General features: G+C 45.8%; 2 protein-coding genes across 4 annotated transcripts; one reads left to right on the top strand and one right to left on the bottom strand.

The window, feature by feature from the left end:
- ftcdnl1 (formiminotransferase cyclodeaminase N-terminal like 1) lies at positions 1–9,551 on the bottom strand. Of its 3 annotated transcripts, none has more exons than XM_080019287.1 (6): positions 9,478–9,551; positions 4,922–5,056; positions 3,609–3,704; positions 3,002–3,157; positions 2,073–2,261; positions 1–976 (listed from the first exon to the last, which is right to left on the bottom strand). In XM_080019287.1, the coding sequence occupies exons 2-6, from the start codon at positions 5,034–5,036 to the stop codon at positions 531–533; spliced, it is 1,002 nt and encodes a 333-aa protein (XP_079875413.1). In that variant the 5' UTR covers positions 5,037–5,056; positions 9,478–9,551; the 3' UTR covers positions 1–530. The 3 variants fall into 3 exon arrangements, with proteins under 3 accessions (XP_079875413.1, XP_079875412.1, XP_079875411.1); XM_080019286.1 differs by lacking the exon at positions 9,478–9,551 and adding an exon at positions 6,835–6,950; XM_080019285.1 differs by lacking the exon at positions 9,478–9,551 and adding an exon at positions 6,671–6,943.
- cUnh2orf69 (chromosome Un C2orf69 homolog) lies at positions 9,382–15,726 on the top strand. Its single transcript, XM_080019288.1, has 3 exons — positions 9,382–9,739; positions 10,660–10,898; positions 11,696–15,726. Exons 1-3 carry the CDS (start codon positions 9,494–9,496, stop codon positions 12,171–12,173), a joined length of 963 nt encoding a protein of 320 aa, XP_079875414.1. The 5' UTR covers positions 9,382–9,493; the 3' UTR covers positions 12,174–15,726.
- Positions 15,727–16,150: the final 424 nt, after the last annotated feature.

The following is a 16,150-nucleotide window of genomic DNA, read 5'->3' as shown; positions in this document are numbered from 1 at the left end:
TTCAATTACAAATTAAAGTTTTACACAGCAAATCAATAAATGTCATTCATAAACTATTTATCAAACATCATTTCTGAATTTATATGAGATATTCAGAGGATAATTTGCCAGTGGCCAAGCGACGGGCGTCTGTCTGCTTCACGGAAGAGCCCGGATTTCAGTCTGTTTCAGCAGTTCAGTTGCATAATGCAAACAAATAAACAAACAAACCGCAGCTGTTTTCCGGCACAACAGTGACAGTGCAGCGCATCTTAAGGAATTACATAAATGTAAACGTCACAGAAAGACGCATGTACCAACGGCAAAGTCCAGAGAGATGAGAACTGGATATATAGTTGTTTATGATCAAAAATATGAACTTATATTATATTGTTATATTTTAAGACCATTATAAAGGCTCGGCAGGCGACGGCAGCAAACATGAGCTCTTGTTTTGCCGTAACGTCGACAGACAAAGGCCCAGGCCGCGTTCCGAGCTATTCCTGGAGCACCCAAACCCAAATCAAACGGTGATGATGAACAGTGTGTTTTCACATGTGCACCCCGCGCCGCTCCTTCCAGAACTCCGCGACGCCCAGGGAGAGGGCCCTTTCTGCGAGAGCGGCGCACCGCGTGGGGGTGAAGCCCGCCAGCGCCGCGCCCCCCACGGCGACCCCGCTCCGCCCGGCCAGCTCCGCCACCCTCTGCGCGATGAGAGAGGCCGGGACGTGGCAGAACGTTCGGCCGCCGACGCCAAAAGTGGGCCACGGCTCACCTGTGGCGGCCGCGGGGCGCCAGCGAGGCGGGCTCCCCGGCACGCTCTCCACGTTGCAGGCGATCTCCACGGCGCCCTCGTGCCGCAGCGCGAGCACCTGCACCCCCGGCAGGCCGCCCGGGGTGGACTCCCTGATGGCGGCGGCGATGCTGCGCCCCAGCACCACGTCCTGGGTGCGGATGGTGATGTTGCAGTTCATCACGTAAGGACTTGCACCCACTCCTACAGACAGTGGTGGAAACAAAGCTTTAAATTTTAAAAACAGAAATATTTACACTCTATACATTTTCTTGTATACTTTTTTTGTAGGTATATGTTCTTGGTTATTATTATTATTATTATTATTATAATATTGTTTACATTTTGTTTTCATATTTTGTACATTCTCAGTTTTGGGTCTTTTTAAATCTATCCACCTTTGAATTATTTTTATTCTAGCTATACACAGAACACACGCTGTTTGAACTCCACTGTAATGTAAAAATCTCAGGGTAACTGAGGGGGCGGTTATAAATAAAGAATAAATAAAGATAAATAAAGGATCTTCTAAAAGTTAAAAATGACCACGCAATAGCCTCTTCAAAAGCAAAAATGATGTTCAGATCGTTTTGCTCCCCCCCCCCCTCTCTCCCTCTCTCCCTCTCTCTACTTCTCGTCCTCCTAGGCATCTTACGCTTCCTCTGACCTGTACGGCCTCAATGGCCTCTGCTTCTCCAGACAACAGGGCTCAGCCTACAATGGCTACCAGGTCTGTAAACAGTCACTTCTATTTACTGTAAAACCCCGAATACCAAGCGGGGCTGAAGCGGAGTGATGTGTTCTGCCTGTCTGTCTGTCTGTCTGTCTGTCTGTCCGTCCGTCCGTCCGTCCTCCGCTCCATTTAGCCCCCTCATGGCCCTTTGTGGCGCCGGGCCTGCTCGGGTATTAATAAAGTTCCCTCTATCTTGAAGAGAGGATGTTTGACATAATCAAACAATTATAACTGTTATTGTTCCCTTCACAGAGCATACAAACAAACAAACATATTATCCGATGTAAGTCCAACGAGGTAACCTAATGAATTAGGAGGACCATTAAAAAGAAGATGAATAATATGGAAATAGATGGACAAACTGAGAAAGTGAATGAAATGATGATATGAGAACAATAGCGTGCTCTCAGTAAAGTGTGTAAGCAGGTACAAAATATTACTTTTTTTTAACATTACTCTGTGGCACTAGGGCAGCAGCAGCATTACCTAGTGTTATACCCGGCGGTTTTGGGAGTTTTGTTTTTTTTATGACTTATGACGGTCTACCGTTAGCACCCAGCCGCGTACCTGTGAGGCCGTAGCGTTTCTGCGGCTGCGGCCCCACGTCGGGCGTGGCCGCCTGCACGTCCGGAACCTTCCTGAACCAGCCCATCTCCCTCCTCCGCCGGGCCAGGCTGCGCTGCAGCGGCGCGTCCGCCCATCCGAAGAGGAACGCCGAGGTGCCCGGGACGCGCTCGGTGAGCCCTGCAGCCACAGCTGGGGTCGCGGGCAAACAAGATCTTTATTGTATTGCAGTAATAATTATTATTTTTTTTAATCCATGTGTTAACTAAGTGCGGCAGAAAACACACTCCTGAGGGGATGACAGGCGTGTGCGCCGATCGGCAGGTTCATATTCCGAAAAACAAACGAAGTCGGTGCGCGAGATAATGAAGGTTTGTTTATTAGTTTGACAGCTACTGGCACTGACACATATAGTGTAGTCACACCACCAAAAAGGGGCCATATGTCACGAAATATGAAATGAAATGAGCCTGCTAAGGACATGCGGGGCAAAATGATGAATTGAGATTAATGACGCACCAACCACAACCGTCTGTCGGCTGCCTAATCTGCAAAGCCGCTGCTGCAGCGAGCTGCGAGTCCAAGTAATTGAATTATTCCCCCGCTCGTTGAGAAGCATGAGCCGGGCTCGCACGAATGCCAGAAGAAATGATACGCATGTTTGTACATGCAAACAACGCTAAGTGAATCGCCAAATTCCGCGGGGTTTGCGGGACTTTCGACGAACGCCGGCGTCGTGGTGGTGACTGTCTGTGGAGGCAATTAAACTGCATCTGGAGACGTCTCTGAAGTCTGACCTCTGCCGAAGTCGAGTGAACCTAGGAGGCAATTCTGCTCAGCACGCACGTGCACGCGCACGCACACGCACACACACACGCACACACACACACACACACACACACACACACACACACACATACAGAAGAGTTCACCTCGGGCCTCCCTGACGCAGTCCTCCACTGCCACCTCCTCCCCCAGGGGGTAGATGGGGACGAGGTCCACGGCGCCCATGCACGGGTGCCCCCCCTGGTGAACGCGCATGTCGATCAGCCTGCAGGCTTCCTCACACGCACACAGCACCGACTCCCCTGGAACACATCGAACACGCCTCAAAGCCCCTCATCCCGTGTGTGAAGACCAACACACAGTACGTGTTGGTGCCGGCTGATATTGACGGAAAAAATAATAATGTCGATATATTTGTGGTGATGAATACCTTGATAATGCTAATTTGACAATGTTTATGGATGATTATTGGTGCCATCATAAGATATTTACACACAAGAAATATATGCGAAGCAATCATTAATAATGTGGATATTATGGATAATTATATATTTATTACATATTTATATAATAAAATAAAACATGAAATACTGTATTATACATAATAAGATCATTTATCCGTCAATTGATATTGACCGGGCAGACACTGGGTTTAGGAAGAAAGGCTCTCTGTTTAACTTGTGTGATTTGGGACGCGTCCCCGAAAAAACCTCCCTGTTTGAATGAATACGACGAAAGCAAAGTGAGGCTCACGGATGGAGTCGATACTGGCCACGATGGTGATGACGGAGCGGTTGTAGTCGCGGTCGTTGAAGATGTTCAGCACCGTTGTCCCCTCCCTCCTCGCACCTGTCAAAACAACAACATGAGAGGGAGTTAGAGACGCTTGGTTTGCGTAGGCAGTTTTCCAAAAAAAAAAACACGTTATTCTTTAGTTCATTTCATTTCAGCTCATTTCGGTTCAGCACTTCATTGTCCCTCAAGGGGAAAGTTAGTTTTCAGCAAAAAAGGCAAAATAACAAACAATAAGAGTAGTACCAAGTCATGAAGGACCCACTAGAAGAATAAAACAATAAGAAAAACGGTATTTGGTATGGTTGTTAAAACCTTCTACCTTGTTGTCAGGCAAAGAATGATGATCTACAGTAAATTTTACTTACACCAAATAAAGAAAACCAAACATGAGTGGGTGAGCGGGGATGTGCAAAGCATTTCACGGCAGAATGGTGTTCCGCTGTTTCCGCTGTTTCCACCGTTTTCTCTTTTTCAACTGTTTCCACTGCTTTACACTGTGTCCACGGTTTCCATTGTTTTCACTGCTTCCGCTGCGTTCACTCATTGTAGTATTTAAATGAGTTACACGAAGTCAGAGCCCATGGGTTCAAAGTGGTAGGATTTTAAGGTAATAAATTATAAATTCAGATTTTAATAAACGGATGTGTTTTGTTTATAATAGAGGATATGTAAGTCATGTATAAGGATCAACTTCTCATTTACAAATACAGTTACAGTGCTGCCCCCGAAAGGTAACGAGTCGCAACATCAGTCGGAAACCCGTCAGTCGATTCTTCAAGGCGAGCAGTCGTTTTTTTTTGGGAGGGGGGGGGGGAGTTTTGTCAGTCATTACAATAACAGGATAAAACATAACGCACAGGGATAACATTTCAATGAGGAATTACAAATAAGGGGAATGAAAAATGTATTTTTATATGTGTTTGTGTCCATGTCCGGCAAACGCGGCTCTCCGCGCGCCCCGATCGTTCCTCCAAATGAAACAACTGAAAACAGTGTGGGGGCGAACGGGCCACGACTCGTAGACTTGTTGAGATCATTTTTTTTACGCATTACGCATGGAGACGGGCCACGGAGAAAGTGTCCCCGTTACGCAGAGTTTCCTTCCATACCGTTCCATACTCACCCCGTCGCTGGGCGCGCATGATCGGTACCGTCGGCGAGGGAGACAGGTGTGCAAAATGCGCCCCGATCACCCCCCGCCCTAAATACTTACCGACTAAAATGACGAAATATTGCAGTTTCCCTGTTCACGCTCGGCGGTTCAGACTTGCCTCCGGGGTCGTAAATGGCCGCCCTGGCCACGCTCTCCACCAGGTCCTTCCTTCGAGCCTCGGAGACGTTGAGGAGACACGCCACCAGTCGACGGCCCAACGCAGTGGACGCCATCTCTCTGCGACCAGGGGAGGCTGAAAATGTAGAATGAGGGAATTCCCCTCCGTAAAGAGATCCAGAACATGTGTCACGCATAAATGATAATGTAATGGACAGCAAGTGGTTGTCCATTACAGTTGTCCATTTTGGGATAATGTGGACGGTTGGGGTCAAGTATGTGGGAGTACAGGGAGTTCAAAGCTGCCACATCCGTCTCAGTGGACTAGATTTCAGAAGCAGCAAAGACGAATAAATGAATGAGATAAAACTGATGAAACGTATCTAAAGCGAGCTATTGTGAAAAAACTCCGTTTATCGGTGCCTGTGCGCACACGTTTGGGCCTCTGATGGGCCCACTAACGCACAAACTGTGAAATAAGAACAGGCCGCTCCGATTTGCGACCCCTTCCTACGGCCTGGGAACTGCTCCGTCGGCGTACTAACCAGCACAAATCTTTCAAAGGAAGGAGGCATTCATACCAACTGTCCGTGAAGAAACTGCAGACGGGGGGGGAGTAAGTATTGTATTTAAAAAACAATTCTGCTGTGTGTTTCGCGTGACTCGCGGCGCGTTTCTCCGAACGAAACCAATAAAAACAGCGTGTTCTTATTGTAGATATATTTATTTTGTTTTCCAACGTTTCCTCAGTGAATGAAACAAAGCCCCGTGCGACGCCCTGGGAGAGGGCCCTTTCTGCAAGACGGGTGCACTGCGTGCAGTGGGTACCCTACTACTCATTCTCAAACCCCATTGGCTCACAGAACCCTACTACTCATTCTCAAACCTCATTGGCTCACAGAACCCTACTACTCATTCTCAAACCTCATTGGCTCACAGAACACTACTACTCATTCTCAAACCTCATTGGCTCACAGAACACTACTACTCATTCTCAAACCCCATTGGCTTACAGAACACTACTACTCATTCTCAAACCTCATTGGCTCACAGAACCCTACTACTCATTCTCAAACCTCATTGGCTCACAGAACACTACTACTCATTCTCAAACCCCATTGGCTTACAGAACACTACTACTACTCATTCTCAAACCTCATTGGCTCACAGAACCCTACTACTCATTCTCAAACCCCATTGGCTCACAGAACCCTACTACTCGTCCTCAAACCCCATTGGCTCACAGAACTAGGGACACGCTAGAATGGCTAGAATGCATAATCTGAGTGGTATTGTCCGCAAAAATAAAAAAATTAAATAAAATTCAAATGCATGTTTTGGGGGCCTCGGAGACCAACCATTAAACTGTTGAAATGGAGCACAACATGTCCCCTTTAACAATAGGAACGTCACTCTTTCTAGCACAAAGTCGCGTAATGCTACAGAGGGGTCTGATCATCCTACCATTTAGAAATGTTGATTCACAGATCTACGGTCCAAAGCCAGGTTCAGCATGCAGGCGGGTAGAAATACAGTTTTAACAGAGTGTCAGCGGGTGCAGACGGGGCCCACACAACATGTAGTTCACCCAGTAGGTGCTTGCACCGCATTATTGTCCGAACGGCAGCTCCAGCTCTGGGTTATTTCACATGCAGTCTTTCCCAAGCTGCGAAGGTGCATTCTAGAGATTAACGGGGCGACCAAATTCAAGGGGTTTGTGATGAAACGCGGGGAATAGAAACACACTCACTTGCTGCTTAGGTCTTACACCCCTTTCAGCTGGAGATCCATGTCAATCCCGTTGTGTTCCGAGTGGCGACAAGCTGTTACCAAACACGCTCAAAGTCCAAAGCTAAAGGGGCAGCGTGGCCGTGTAAAGACTGTGTATTAGGAGGCGAGAGAGCGTGTGTTCACCATGTGTCGCTGCAGAAGAGGCTTTTTGTTGTTGTTGATGTTGTTGTTGTTGTTGTTTTTGTTTTGCGGCACTTGAAGTTTGTTTGATTCAACTTTAACGCCGAAGTGAGTCCCCGATCCACACGGCGGACTTTCACGGTGCGTTCAAATTCCTCGGAATTTGTGGACGTCGTTTGTACACGCAGACCACATTAAACCAGGTCGTAATCTGTACTTCTAGTATTCAGACTACTGTACTTATAGTTGCCGAACCAGAACTAGATTATAATTAGAATCCCATATGTCATTCATAGCAACGTTTGTGATTTGTGAAAGTATTATTCTATTTGTGAGAATGCCAAAAAAAAAAAAGGGAGATTTCACTGCGTCCCCCTCCACATCTAGACCACATTGAAGAGATCAAAACCCACTGTGTTGAGACGGCTCAAATCGGGACTTATCCCAGAGAGGCTGAAGACTCTGAAAACACACAGTTTCAGATTTCAATTAAACCAACTAATGTCAGAGATTGTTTTTCAAAAGATAAAAGCAACTTTTCTACTTGTGCTTTGAGGCGAGACAGACAAGGCATCTAGATCTATGATGCATGAAATGGAGAGACGGAGACTTTAAAGTAACCAACAAACCAGCATCCGACAAAGGCGATGTTATATACATCATACATACATATATACATATACACACACACATATATATATATATATATACATACATACAGAAATATTCACACACACACACACACACATATATATATATACACACACACACATTCATATGTAAACACACACATACATATATAAAAACACACACACACATATATAAAAACACACACACACACGCACACACATATATATACATACAGATATATGTGTATATATGTATGTATGTATGTATGTGTGTATATATATATATATATATATATATATATATATATATATATATATATATATATATATATCAAGCCATTAGAACTGTCAAAGCTGACCTCACCAGGGGTCCTCACTGAGCCATACACATAGGCTCCACTACCTTACTGTACTGTATGTAGTATACTGTACCGCATACTGTGTCACTGTTCAGGGTTGTTCGTGATGCTGTATTGCTGCGCCGTACTGTTGTCTACTGTGCTGTATTATCCCAAACACTACCTCACTTTATTCACATGCCACTTTAATGCACATATCTGTATAAACATAATTGCCTATTCCATATACATAAGCATATTCCCTCTATCTATTCCATTTTATTTTTATTGTATTTATTTTATTCTATATATTTTTATTTTATTCTATAAGTATTCGACTTACTGTATTACGTTTTAGGAGTCAGTTAGTTGGGCTATTAGAAATTTTTCCTAGGACATATTGTGTGTTATCACCGGGTGCGTTGCATTACATTTCACTGCATATATGTATGAAAGTATGTATATGTAAGTGACAATTAAAAATCTTGAATCTTGAATATATATACACACACACACACACACACACACACACACACACACACACACACACACACACACATTTAAATAAATGGTTTAAAAAATCTTAAACTGTGTTTTTAAGAATCTTTAGCCTCTCTGGGATAATGTAGTCCAAATTTGACCATAGTGGTTTTTGATCTCTACCTGGTCCAATGTGGTCTAGATGTGGGAAAAAGCAATGAAATCTCTTTTTTATCTTCACAAATAGAATAAGACTTTCACAAATCAGAAATGGTGTTGTAAGTGCATTATGGGTTTGTTATTATAACCCAGTCCAGGGTTGACGACTATAAGTGCAGTAGTTTGACCACTACAACTACAGACCGAGACCTGGTTTTAGACGATCCGCGTGTACAAACAAAGTCTACAAATCCCGAGCTAATTGAACACACCACGAAAATAGACGCCGTGAATCGGCCGCTGACTGCTACGTCAGACATTACTGAACTGAAAATCGATTAAATTTTTTTTTAATAAAGTCGAATACGTGACGTAAATATGAATAAACAACAACGTACATACGACACCCATGCACTACAATTAAAATAAAAACACAAAACGTCCAGGTTACATAATAAAGAAAAATAAAACATGTTATTTTGTTCTGAATTGCATGTATATGTACTTGAGGTCGTGCGAGGAGGAATTTAAAAAATGTGGGGTTTTTTTGTGTTTCTTTTTGTGTTTTTTTGTGTTTTCGTTCTTTTTGTTGCGCCAGAAGCAACCGTCTTCCGCTTTGGTGACGTCAGACACCTGGCGTACTGCGGCGTTCCGTGAATCCGTAATTCCGCCCCGCTCAGCCCCCGCCCCGGGGCCACAGCACCTCCAACCGAAGCGAGCCGTGTCCGCCAATTTAAAACAAAAAAAAACAAAAACAAACCCCGGTGCAGAGGGAGCTCATTCGCCGTTATCGGGACACCGGGTGCATCCCGGCGGACTCTGGCAGGGGCGATGCGAGCCTAGAGGTCCGGCCGGGAAGCGCACGCTCTTAGCCGGCCTGTGTTTTGTCCCACAGCGCCGCCCAGTGGAGCACGCTGAGGAAGCCCCAGACACGGTGTCAGAAATCCAAGATGGACAAAGTTCGGCGGAACTCGGTTCGGTACCGGCGGTCCGCAGAGACGGGGGAGGCCTAGACCCGGCAGACGGCTTTACTCCCTTACCCACGGCCCGAAAGGGATGAGCTTCGCGGTGGCAGCGTCGTCCGCCGGCGCCGAACCTGCGGCCGGTCGGTTCCCTCCGGAGGTCCCGGATGTGCGCAGCGACAGCCCGCAGCAGCAGCAGCAGCGGCGGCTGCGACGCCTGGCCGCGGTGCCGGGCTGCGACCCGAGCCGCGCCAACGACCTGCTGCTGCTCCGGGCCTCCGAGCCGCCGGACCGGGTGGCGGGTGGGGCTCACGTCATGTTTTTCCACGGAGACATCCAGGTGAGCGGGTTGGAGGCTGCTGAACATGTAAACACCTGCCTCCGCGTTTGGCCTCGTAACGTCAGGATAATACACACGAGCCCAAATTGAGCTCACACTCCGACCCCAATTTGGGAATATGTTCATGCCTATGTTTATAATATTATAATAATTTTGTCTGTTTGGGCTACCAAAATAAGAACATGTTTTTTCCTATTTGGGCACATTATTATTTTTTTAACGTATGCGTTTTAATTGGCATTATTATGATATATGTATAAATAGTTTATTCTTCTAGTTTTATTTAAGTTGTTTTTACACTATTTGACATTTTTTGCTATTATTATAATTATTATAATTTATTATTATTATCATTATTCCATACATTGAAAAAGTCCACATTTTGTGCACGTTTGTCACTGCTAGTTAACCGCATACCGGAGGGTCAAAGGTCACCTGACAGTTCAAAGTTGCTGTTCACAAAATGTTTCACAGTCTTAACTTGTGCAACAACTCAGCAAGCTGCCAGATTTCACTCATCATTAACCCAAAAGACTGAAATGCATGTTACTGTGTCTGAGAAGCCCCCTCCCCTCACTAGGGTTTAATTGCATGTCTTGTTTTTATTTTTTAATTTTGTTTAATCGGGGGAATCCAAACAGCATCCATCATCACACTAGAGTCAGTTGTGTTTTATTTCACTATCATCAAAAGAAGCCGGGCGGTCGAGATGAGTTAAACGCCTCCGCCTGTGTTTTATGTATTTACAAAAAAATGAAAAATAAAAAGGGAGAAGCAAGTCGATTAAATATCACTAATTTGTTTCACATTTCTTAATCCATTGAGCTAACACTCAGAAGAGCACCTCCGCTCATTTCGAGGGTCAGTTCATCCCCCTCGGTCCCGGCTCAGTCTCTCGTCCTTCTCCCGGTGTGATGCAGAACTTCCAGGAGGAGATGGCCCTCCAGCCCGAGGGAGCCCAGTGGCTTCGCTGGAGCCTGGAGCAGGTGGCCCTGGCGCTGGGGAGACGCTTCCCCGGCCACGACGTGTGGGTGGTGCGGGCCTCCCGCATGTACCTCCACAAGTTCAGCTGCTACCGCAACTTTGTGGCCAGCAACATGTTCGGGGCGCCGGAGCACGCCGCCTACTCGCCCGACTTCGGAGCCTTCCGGCACCTCAGGTCGCCTCGAATTCCTCGTCCTCAACTCGTCCCTTTCCTGTGCACGTTTCGACACGCCGCTCAAATGATATTGCGAAAAGAAAAAGAAAACAAAAAACACACGTTTCATCGTTCAACCTCAATCTATGCGGCTAGTCTGATTGCAATCCCAGGTTTTTTGGGATGGTTAAAAAAGATCTATGGGTGATACGGATGAAAGTAGCACAGAGTACCCTCGGTATCAGATGTTAAATTGTTCTCCCAAATGGTTTATTTGTGCCCTCAAATGACTCTTTGTTCCCACTGTGCTGGCGCTGCATACAGAGCAGATGAGAAAACGTGTTATTCCGGTCAATTAAACTCTTCATTTTGTGGGCACAAATTATTATCTTTAGGGAGCGCACGCATAGTAATCTGAAGGCACAGAGGAAGTCATCTAATAATAAGGGCTTTAATGACTCATTTGAAGGAATGATTTATAATTTTAGGGATCAGATTACTAATTTGAGGGAAGAATATCACTAATTTTTTTCCCTCCCGTGACACTTGAAGGGCGTTTTACAGGGCTCTATAAAAAAAAAATAATAATAATTAAGTCAACCAGTCACTCAATCCTAAAGTGGTCACTTCTACGAACTTTCAAGGCAGTAAGTGAGAAGACTCTTGAGAGCGCAGACTTAAACGTTCCACTTGTCGCCTGTAAACCCCGTACAACTGTAGTAAATGGCTATAAACACGACCTGTTTGTATACCAATACAACCAGCCCCTCAAAGTTGAATAACAACTCTGTTAATACATCGATGTATTCTGACTGCAGGGCGCTGTTGAGCCACGGGATGGAGCGAGCCAACCTGCCCGACCCCCTCCCGCCACCAGAGGGCAGCGGCGCCATCCCGCCAGGCTTCAGCCTCACCCTGGTGGGCTTCAGCAAAGGCTGCGTGGTCCTCAACCAGCTGGTGTACGAGCTGGCGGGCGCCCGGGCCGACCCCGAGCTGGCGCCCTTCGTGGGCCGCGTCTCGGACATCTTCTGGCTGGACGGCGGGCACCCGGGCGGCAGCGAGACCTGGGTGACGGACAGGCGGGCGCTGGCGGAGCTGGCCTCCAGCGGGGTGTCGCTCCACGCCCACGTGACGCCCTACGAGGTGCGCGACCCCATGCGGGCCTGGGTGGGCCGCGAGCACCGCGTCTTCGTCGAGACCCTGGAGGGGCTCGGCGCCCGCCTCACCCGGGAGCTGCACTTCGGAGACGCGCCCGCCTCCATAGAGAACCACTTCAGGGTCATCCTGGACTTCTGAGCCGGGCTCCCGCCGCGCCGCACCGCACCGCCTCATCCGGCGGAGTTCACCGAGGGCTCCCCTGGATGCTTATCCGACAGCTACGTTAAAAAAAAAAAAAAAAAAAAAAGCCCTTTTGACCCCCTCCTCCCGTGTGGCCTCAAACACACCTCGGGGCACATTGCGTCGTCTGAAGCGCTTCCGTGTCAAGAATTAGAAAAATGCAGAGCGAGCGATCGCGATGCAGCCGCTGCAAACACGCTAAAATGTTTGGGAATTGTGTTCTTGCTCCTTAAGCTTTACACGGCAGAAACTGATCGGGGATTGTCTCGATGAGAACCGAAATTTGTTTCCATGCTATATTTGACACCAGAGATGTTGCCAGTACGTCCAAAGCGCTGAGCTGCAGTATTCAGCTTTCGAAGACTTGCTATTTATTCAACCAATGTTCTGCATGTTCAGCTGGTCTTACCTCATGCGGCTGTGGTTTAAGGGATGTTATGCAGAGCGCGCAACATGCTCTCGTCTTCGCTCGTTATCGTGTACTTCACTGCTCAATGCGGGGTGGAGTCTTATTGTAAAAGCTTAACATTGAAGACCCCAAAAGGCTTCCTTAAAGACTGTCCTCAAAGCTAACTTAATTCTAACTTCTATATAAAAAAAAAAAAAAAAAAATTCCTTTAGTTTTTGCGGCGCTATCGAAAGATTATTTAGGTTACAGAAACAAAATGTGTGAATGAATCGAGTCTGATTGTTATTGTGATGTTTCTGCAGCTTTTGCGGAAGAATGTGTGTCGCAGCGCAGGTTTAAACTCCGGTGAGACCTTATTGAATGTTTAAAGTTCATTACAGACACGAGGCTGGAGAGCTCAGACTGTAGCGCTGTTTCAGTGTTTCACGCACCAACCAAACGAAATGGGTCTCTCAGTAGTTCGTCTTAAAACAACCCCATTCAAAGCAACTCGATCATGGTATTGAATTTAAACAATTGGAATCGGCCAGAAAGTGACGTCAATAACGTTAATGTGGCTGGAGTTTTTTCGAGCCTTTTTATTTCCGAAGATTACACGAGAATTGCAAAATGAGCGAGGGTCCGTGAAACTCAGTGTGAAAACACCCAATTTAAAAATGATGTTTACAGTAAAGATGGCGTTACTTTGTTACCCATAAACAATGGAAGAAAAACAGGTGTGGTTCCATCACTGGGAGTCAAAACAAGTGATCCAGTATTCAGATAACCGCTTCCAAGATTCTAATGCCGATTGCTCAGGTTGAATATCGATGGTCAAAAAATAAGTTATAGGTATAAACAAAAAAATAAATAAAAAATACCCGAGTTTTCCTTTAGGTGACTGGATCATTGAATCGTGTGGGTTTTCATTTCTATGCATTTCTGAACGGTCAGGAATATGTTCCGTGATTTATTTGCATGGTCATGTCTCGACATCAGTGTATCATCCACGATAGTCCAGTGTGGAGCTCTGTTAAAGTGTATTGTTTGTTTTTTTTCTTTTGCACAAATGCACCAGCTGCAACGCTTATTCCTCTGAATGTCATTTATACTTCAAATCATTCCATTGATGTTATTGTTTACACACTATGTATCCTGCTGTTTCTTTGCAATACCTGAGTTTTGCAACTGTCAAACGCACACACATCGGAACATTGTTGATCTTTGGCTGTTTTCTAAAGGTAGGACAGTGAACAGGGAAGCGGCAGACTCACGTCATGTTCTCATGTTTACGACCCAGTGCACGCCTTAAAAGGCATGCACTGACGTATGCTTTTTTTTGTTGTTTATCACTTTTTCCTAATGATCCTAAATCCTAAAATTAAGTGCTGGCCAACCAAATCCATTACTTTCACTGATTGGGTGAGTCTTGGAATGCAAGTTTGCAGTTTAAGTCTATATGTTGCTTTTATTGCATACTGGACATGTTTGAATATTGTTCATTTTGTATTGGTATATTCACCAATAATGATACTCTGAATTAATCTGGTATTGATATGATGCCACTGCATCCCTAATTGTATGAAGACATTTTCAGCATAAATCAAGAATCAATTTCTGCACGAATAAATACATTAGACCGACCTGATGTTTGGCTGATCAGAGAGTAATTCACAAACATGTTGCTTCTGGCTTATAACAGAATTATAATAAGTTTCTCCACCGCGTGAATCCAGGCAGCAGGGGGCAGGGTTTCTATGGGTAGACAGATTAAATGCAGATTAATCACACAGAAAGCAGACTCCATTTCATGTTTACTACAATCTTTTTAATGGACTTATTTGTTTGTTTTGCGATGTCTAAATATTAGCTTGTGGTCTAGCCGAATACAATGTGGATTACAGATTTCTCTCTTAAATCGGTCATTTCAAATGCAATCAAAAATGCTTATACATTAAAAATAATACTAAACAAAAATAATGCCAAATAAACATACATCTCTCCAACAGTTATTTTCTTGTGCTTGTTATTATTTAGAGTTACACCCGAAAAAATATATCCTTCATTATGTCTCTGGACTTGCTGAATGCAGGGTGACGTCAGGGCGGGCTGACATCACTGCTGGTGTTCCACTTCTTGAGAATGACGGAATGTGTGCAAATTAAAGCGCCTTGTGTCCCAACAACAGCGCACACAAACAAGAGGCCGGGCGGCTGAAAAACAGAATCAGGTCAACCGTAGAACGGCATCCACACTGCAACGCCGCATAATACATCTCAAGTGTCAAAACAAGTCCCAGTGCAGAGAAGCCACTGCAGGACTGGTTCCAAGGGTTTTAGTCGTCCGGCAAAACGAGGAACGACATAAAAAAAAAAATTAAGAGCAGGGTTAAGAGGTTTAATATAATAATATAAACCCCGATTAATTTTACTACAGCATGTGAGACGTTCTAGCAAGAGGGGAACGCGACGTCACTTGTACCGTACGACTCAACAAAACCTGGACGGCCGGGCAGGTTTTGGAGCCGCCGCTAGGACGCGTCGAACAGGGTGAATTGCTCCAACGTCGGCCGAAACGGCAATGGCGGAGGGACGGCTCGAAACAGCGTCCCTCTTCTCTGCGGGCCCCTGTGCGCTCCCCCATTCTAGAGGATGACAGCATAGGGAGGAGGCCGGAGACACCCATTGTCCGGACAAAGGCCTTTGTGCCAGCCGGTGACGGCACAAAGGCGAACTACAATGTCGTCTTATTCCGTTTGGCACCTCCGTCCCCGGCCAGGAAGCTGCGCTTGGAAGATCGAACCCTGGACGTGACGCGCCGCGCACACGTCAACCCACGTGCGTCAGCGGGTGTCGTCGCTTACGCAGCTATTCCAGTTCTGTCCAAGGATAAACGTGTCGATTCTTCATAAAAGTATCTCATATAAGAAGTCACACTCATCGGGGAATATATAAATCTTCTACAAATGCATCAGCGACATCCGTCCCCGCAGACGCTTCCTAATACTCGCGACCCCGTCACCTCACCGGTGGAGCGGGAGTCACGTACGTCTTCGTCTACCAACCCGAAACCCTCACAACTTCCCCCCTTTCCACTTAATCCATCCGGCAAACCTTCAATCCAAAGCCCACCTTGCAATTCACTTCCCAGTACCATTTAAGATAACCTCCCCCTGGCTTTACCAATTTCGCCTCCTAACAGTCAACCATCTTTTTATTAAAAAAAACAAAAAAACGAATAACGTCCATCTTTTGATGGAGTAATATCCAAACCCCCCCCTCCCCCCCGCCCCCCAAGCCGCCTCGCTGCTGCCTGACGTCACAAGTCCCACCGTGACACAAACTCAGCACTTTGCATTACAAAAAAAAAATAAAATAAAAACAACGTTAAATCTACATAAATAATAGACCTATAATGAATAATATTACACATATAAAACAAGGCGAGCACACAACGCAGAGGCACAGGAAGGTGGAGCGACAGAGCTTGCCCTGAGATGAAAAAAAAACCCAACAAAAAACGAAACAAGAAAAACCCCTAAGAAACG

This window comes from Zeus faber, assembly GCF_960531495.2.
Source record: "Zeus faber genome assembly, chromosome: 18".
NCBI classification, from domain to species: Eukaryota; Metazoa; Chordata; class Actinopteri; order Zeiformes; family Zeidae; genus Zeus; species Zeus faber.
Note: the sequence above shows the minus strand (reverse complement) of the source record. Positions and strands in the feature narration are given on the sequence as shown.

Coding starts and splice junctions, on each gene's coding strand:
- ftcdnl1 (XM_080019287.1), bottom strand. CDS start 5,036: ATGGCGTCCACTGCGTTGGGCCGTCGACTGGTGGCGTGTCTCCTCAAC. Junction 3,705..4,921: donor GGCCATTTACGACCCCGGAG/GCAAGTCTGAAC, acceptor TTGTTTTGACAG/GTGCGAGGAGGGAGGGGACA. Junction 3,158..3,608: donor GGCCAGTATCGACTCCATCC/GTGAGCCTCACT, acceptor GATGTGTTCCAG/GGGAGTCGGTGCTGTGTGCG.
- cUnh2orf69 (XM_080019288.1), top strand. CDS start 9,494: ATGAGCTTCGCGGTGGCAGCGTCGTCCGCCGGCGCCGAACCTGCGGCC. Junction 9,740..10,659: donor TTTTCCACGGAGACATCCAG/GTGAGCGGGTTG, acceptor GGTGTGATGCAG/AACTTCCAGGAGGAGATGGC. Junction 10,899..11,695: donor GGAGCCTTCCGGCACCTCAG/GTCGCCTCGAAT, acceptor TTCTGACTGCAG/GGCGCTGTTGAGCCACGGGA.